The sequence below is a fragment of the Nilaparvata lugens genome, chromosome 3, assembly GCF_014356525.2.
Source record: "Nilaparvata lugens isolate BPH chromosome 3, ASM1435652v1, whole genome shotgun sequence".
NCBI classification, from domain to species: Eukaryota; Metazoa; Arthropoda; class Insecta; order Hemiptera; family Delphacidae; genus Nilaparvata; species Nilaparvata lugens.
This window is the reverse complement of record NC_052506.1, coordinates 67,197,401-67,203,400: the sequence shown is the minus strand read 5'-3', so window position 1 is coordinate 67,203,400 and position 6,000 is coordinate 67,197,401. Positions and strand designations below refer to the sequence as shown.

The following is a 6,000-nucleotide window of genomic DNA, read 5'->3' as shown; positions in this document are numbered from 1 at the left end:
CAAACTATTTACAATAACATAGTTAGAGATAGTTCTAAATGAGGCGGTGAATTTTACTTAGGTCTCTCACAATATTACCAGAGGTGCATTTGATTGTCGCTATTCTGACAAGTCCATCTTTGCCAGGGTGCAGCGCTACAATTCTGCCTAGCGGCCAGCTTAGCGGCGAGGTGTTGATTGATTTGACTACAACCAAATCATCAATCTGTAAGTTTCTTCCAGTAACCTTTCATTTTGTGCGGTTCATTAGTGTGCATAGATATTCTTTTGACCATTGGCTCCAGAAGAATTGCATCATTTTGTTGCAATGTCTCCAACGGCGAGTTGATAGTATTTCTTTAGTCTCTATCGGTTGCAGTGGTGCGGTCAGGGGTCCACCTACTAGGAAATGGCCAGGTGTTAGAACAGAAGCGGCTTCTGTGGGCTGTGAAGACAGTTCAGTTAGCGGTCGGCTGTTCAAAATGTTTTCTATGCGGGTGAATATTGTGTCAAATTCTTCATATGTGAGAGCCTTGTCTCCAATACAGCGATACAACAGTGTTTTAGCGGATTTGATGGCAGCTTCCCACAGGCCTCCATGGTGGGGTGCGTAAGGAGGGATGAATTTCCAATTTATGCCATGGTTGGACAGAAAACAAGTGACATCAGAGGGTAGTGATTCCAAAAGCTTGGCCAATTCATGCATTTTTCTAGCGGCGGATACAAAAGTTTTGGCATTGTCAGAGCATAGCGTATGAGGCGTACCTCGTCGGGCAATGAATCGTTGTAGTGCGGCGATAAAGTGGTTGACCGACATAGAAGACAGAAATTCAAGATGAGTGGCTTTTGTGGCAAAACACACAAATATGCACAAATATCCTTTTGTAGTTTGCACACGTTTTAGCACAGATGTCTTGCAGATAAAAGGTCCAGCAAAGTCCAAGCCAGTCACATTGAATGGTTTGTTGATGGTGACCCGTTCGGCAGGTAGCAGGGCCATGCATTGTTGCAAATTTGAGCAGCAAAATCGGTTGCAGATGATGCATTGGTGTATGACACGACGTACCTGATTACGAGCTGATAATATCCAATATTGTTGGCATACTGCAGAATGGGTGGTGCGGGGACCAGCATGACAGCTCAAGAGATGCTGTTGTCTAATAATGAGAGTAGAAACATGTTCATTTTTTGGTAACAATAACGAATTTTTAGTTTCACTGGAAATAGGCGCATACTCCAGACAACCAGATAGGCGGATCAAATTCTCATGATCAATATAAGGCTGCAGAGTCAATAAATGTTTGGGGCATTTTCCTGAGTTTAACTCATTTATTTCCTTCTGAAATTTGACCTTTTGCACGACTTGTATAATGAGCCTTCTTGCAATCTCCGTTTCAGAGGCAACAACATCAATAGTAACAGGATGCGGTTCACAATCACAGAATTTTTGAATTAATTTGTTACTATAGTCACGGTGGGCGATCTTGATTCTGTTAATGAAGCGTAGTATATACACAAAAATTCGGCATAATTTTCCAAATTTGGATACACGTTCACAACCGGCGTATAGCGGGTTTGCTAGCAGTTCATCTTGGGTAGTTGCAAGAATATACAGCGGGTTTGACTTCATCTCAGGTATTGTTTCACTGACAATGTGATTAGACACAGGAAAATCAACAGTGAGGCATTGAAATGCGGCAGAAGCATGCCACCAAGTATGGCAGGAAACGAGTTCAGTTGGCAGTAGTCCATGAGAAGCAATATCAGCACAGTTGTTAAGCGAGGACACATGATTGAATAGTTCGGGTTTCACTAATTGAGTGATTTGCTGTACATGATTAGCAACAAAAATCTGCAGTTTGTAAGTAGGTGTATTGATCCAGTCCAAGGTGGTTTTGGAATCAGTGTAGAGACGAATTTCCAGCAGGTTGTATTCTGATAGAGTTGGTAAAATGACAGATACAAGTTGTGCTCACAAGAGACAGCCTTTCAATTCCAATCGAGGGATTATAGGGTTTTGAGGGGCGCAACATGACTCTTGGCGGCAATAAGACAACAATCAATAAAGCGGTTTTCAACTTCTTCATGAAGGTACAAGCAGGCGGCATATCCTTTCTCTGAAGCATCAGCAAATCCCAACAGTCTAATTGAGGAATGGGAGCAAGCTAACAGTCTTGGTATGCGAATCTGGTGTAACTGGTTGATAGCGGTAACCAAGGATTTCCAATGAGTTAATAGTGGTGCAGGAATTTCATCATCCCATCCAAGGCGTTCAGACCACAGAGTGCGCATGAATAACTTTAACAGTAGAATAAGCGGTGATAGCCATCCCAGTGGGTCATAAATTCGTGCAATGAAGGCGAGTATTGTTCTTTTCATGCTTTTTTCAGAAAAGGCAGAGATGAAATATTGGAAATCATCGGCAAGCGGACTATACACAATATCAAGGACTTTGGTGGTTGCAGTATCATCAAACAGGCATTCCTGATTGCTCAAATATTCGGGCGACATATGCTCAATCAACTCAGGTGTGTTGGAATTCCATTTCCTCAATTCGAAGGAGGCGAGTGACAATAACTCATTGAGTTCTTTGATAAGTGAATGTGCGGTATTCAGGTCATTGCTTCCGCCAAGTATGTCATCGACATACGTTTGCGACTTCAGTACTTGACTGGCAAGTGGGAAAGCTTCACCTTCGTCCTCCACTAATTGTTGCAGAGTATGCTGAGCGAGATACGCGCTAGAAGATACTCCAGTTCAAATTCTTGAATTTTTTCTTGGTGGGTGGGTTTCCAAAATATATGTTGATGCTGGCGGTCTTCAGGTCTCAGCAAGATTTGTCTGTACATTTGTTTGCAGTCTGCAAGGATGACAAAGCTGTATGAATGAAAGCGGGTTAACACTTGGACTATGTTTGTTTGAAGTTTAGCTCCAGGCAGCAACACATCGTTAAGTGAGAGCCCATTGGCGTCTTTGCTAGATGCGTTGAAAACAACTCGAATTTTTTGAATATTTATCCGGTATCAAGCATATAGTTTATATAATAAATTTGATACCTTTGTTCCTTCTACTACTCTGGCTGAAACTTTGAAAAAATTTTCTATCGAGCTCAACTCAGCCAAACGATCGCTATTTAACATGAACCTGAACCAAGCTGATTTTTTGATTACCATGATGTGCATTTGCAAATTACCGCTTTCTGTCCGCACAAAATTTGAAGAATCTATACCAGATGATCAAGTTCCCACCTTTGACCGTTTATTGAGTTTTGTAGCTAGTCAAGAAAAATCTCTGGAAGTGACCGCACTAACCCGCAAATATGAACAAGTAATTAGCGACAGGATTGAATATGTAGATCCCATTTCTGTTAAAGCTGAACCTAGCACAAGTAATTATCAACAGAGAAAGCAGCCCTTCTCTTCAACTAGGACTGGGTATCCAATCAGTGGTGGCATTTGTGTTCTTTGTTCAGAAGGACATCAATTGTATAGATGCGACATTTTCAAAAGAGAATCAGTATCCAAACGCAATCAAATTGTGAAGCAACACAAAAGGTGCTTTGTTTGCCTAGGGTCTCACCTGAAAGCAAATTGCAACTCAACGATTTGCTGCAAGAACTGCCCCTCTAATCACCATCATACGCTTCTGTGCAATAATGCTAATAATCTTCAATCATTACTTTTTAAAGAACAACGCTCTGAACATCGGTTTGCTGAACCGCACCAAGCACCAAATCAATATGGACGCCCACATACCGGTACTAGCCAAAACGCCGCGCACCATCTGCCTCCTCCTGGTTTCAGCCCGCTACCTGTGCCGACTTTTGCCACTGCCCCACCGCAACCGCCAGTAAGCTCTTATCATGCACCTTCTAGCAGCGCACCAAACCTGGCTATCAGCTCTAATCTGCCTCCTAGTTCGCCGCCAGTCAACAGTTGTGCATCTCCGCCCATAAGTTCAAGCCCTGCCTCCAGTGCACAATATGTAACAAACAGTTCTCTATCTTCTATACCACATACTTTTAGTGGTTGCACTCAGGTGAAGGCCGTACATGCTTCTGCTTTACTTGGAACCGCTGTCATTACAGTCTTGAACCAATACAATCAACCCTTCTTGTTGCATGCTGTGTTGGACTCTGGTTCCATGCGCTCCATTATCACCACCCGAGCTGCCACCGCAATGGGTTTAGTTGTTGTGCCCGCTCAAATCCAACTGAATGAAATCTCTGAAAAAAGGACATCTGTCAAAGGCATTGTGCAGTTAAGAATATTGTCTGAACCTCAATTTGATATTGCTCTTTCTACCGAAGCTCTTGTATTAGATCAAATTGCTGGCAATCTTCCTGTCTTTCTGCTTCACCCCGCACTAAAGAATTCGTTTGCACATCTGAACCTCGCTGATCCTAATTTTGATGAGCCTGCTGAAATCGACCTACTGATTGGTGCTGATTTATACTCCAACATCTTTATATCCGCAGAAAATTCCATTATTCCTGGTAACCCTGCCGCCTTTGCCACAATCTTTGGTTACGTTTTAAGTGGTAGATTGAATATTGAGGACTCGCCCGCACCACTCAACAAAATGCAGCTCATTTGCACTATGTTTGCACAGGAAGCACAGCTCAACACCATCATGAACAAATTTTGGGAAACCGAAGAGGCCATCCCCGTTCGAAAAGAGTCATCACCCGAAGACGAGTTGTGTGAGAAACTGTACCAATCCACTACTTATCGCACCTCTGAAGGAAGGTATGTTGTGGCACTGCCTTTCAAACCTGGCGCTCCCGCTCTGTGCAATAACCGCAGTAAGGCATACTACAATCAGTTAGGATTACTGAAAAATCTGAGTCAATCTGATGAACTTGAAACCAAATACTCTGACTTCATGCATGAGTATCGTGACTTAGGTCACTTGAAAATCGCTGATTCCGCTGTAGATTACATCATCTCACATCACGCAATATTCAAGAAAAACGACGAGTTGTCGGTAACACATTTATTAACTTCTTTAAAGAGAGAAACAACCGTGAAGCATCAGGGCACCAAACTTCCTCAAGCAACGATTACAAACGGAAGAGGACTGGGAAGCAAAAAGGCGGGGGAAAAACAGGGAGAACAGTGCCAACTACATAATTATAGAACTAAGCGATCTTAGAGTGGCTGATGGTAGTGGCATGCTAGATGGCCATGGGTGAGCGCGGTCGATTCAAATGGCTTGGCCCATACACCTAGTGTAACCTATGATACATAATAGGAACTCATGACTGATTCCAAATTGTAGACGATTCCATTCTCTACAAGCTCAATTGCCTTGAATTCTTTTCGAATCACTGTTTTCCATCACAGAGCTTCCTAGACCTTTGATATGAGGAAAGTATCTTCGATTTCTTGATTTTTTTAATGATTGAATCTTACATTAGGATCATATTCTTCCATTTACAGCAACTAAAAAAGGAGAAAAAATTCAAATTCAATATTAAAATCCAAGATTCCTATACGTTTCAAGGTCCCCTGAGTCCAAAAACATGATTTTTGGGTATTGGTCTGTGTGTGTGTGTGTGTATGTTGATCTTTCTTTTGCTCGTGTATGTCTGTGAACACCATACCTCCATTCCTTAACCTTAACTCATACTCATTGAAAATAGATAGTTGAGAATAATCTCATTTTATTCAGAATTCTATAATATAAAAAAGGCCGAATTTTTCTGTCCGATTACTGAATTTGGCGGAAATAGCTGAAACTGGAAAATGAACCGAAAATAGGAGGTTTTTGGGCCAGAATAGCTATTCATGTAAGAGCACTGCATGAGTGATAAAGAAGCATTACGCGCGAATTACATACAACAAAATTCTTTCTACAACTGCCCAAACCTGTTAAATCTCTTGTTCTCTTCTTCTCTATACTTATAAAAGGCTAAGCCCCGACAGACTGAAATCACACCACAGTCCAAACTACTGAGCCTAAAAACTTGAAATTTTGCACGATTGTTTATGGTAGCCTGAAAACATCCACTAAGAAAGG

General features: G+C 41.9%; 1 protein-coding gene across 1 annotated transcript; it reads right to left on the bottom strand.

Moving 5' to 3' along the window:
- Positions 1-229: 229 nt before the first annotated feature.
- LOC120350272 lies at positions 230-979 on the bottom strand. Its single transcript, XM_039422867.1, has one exon. The coding sequence runs from the start codon at positions 977-979 to the stop codon at positions 230-232; it is 750 nt and encodes a 249-aa protein (XP_039278801.1).
- Positions 980-6,000: the final 5,021 nt, after the last annotated feature.

Bases quoted from the DNA above. Each gene is read 5' to 3' on its own strand.
- LOC120350272 (XM_039422867.1), bottom strand. From the start codon at position 979: ATGGCCCTGCTACCTGCCGAACGGGTCACCATCAACAAACCATTCAAT.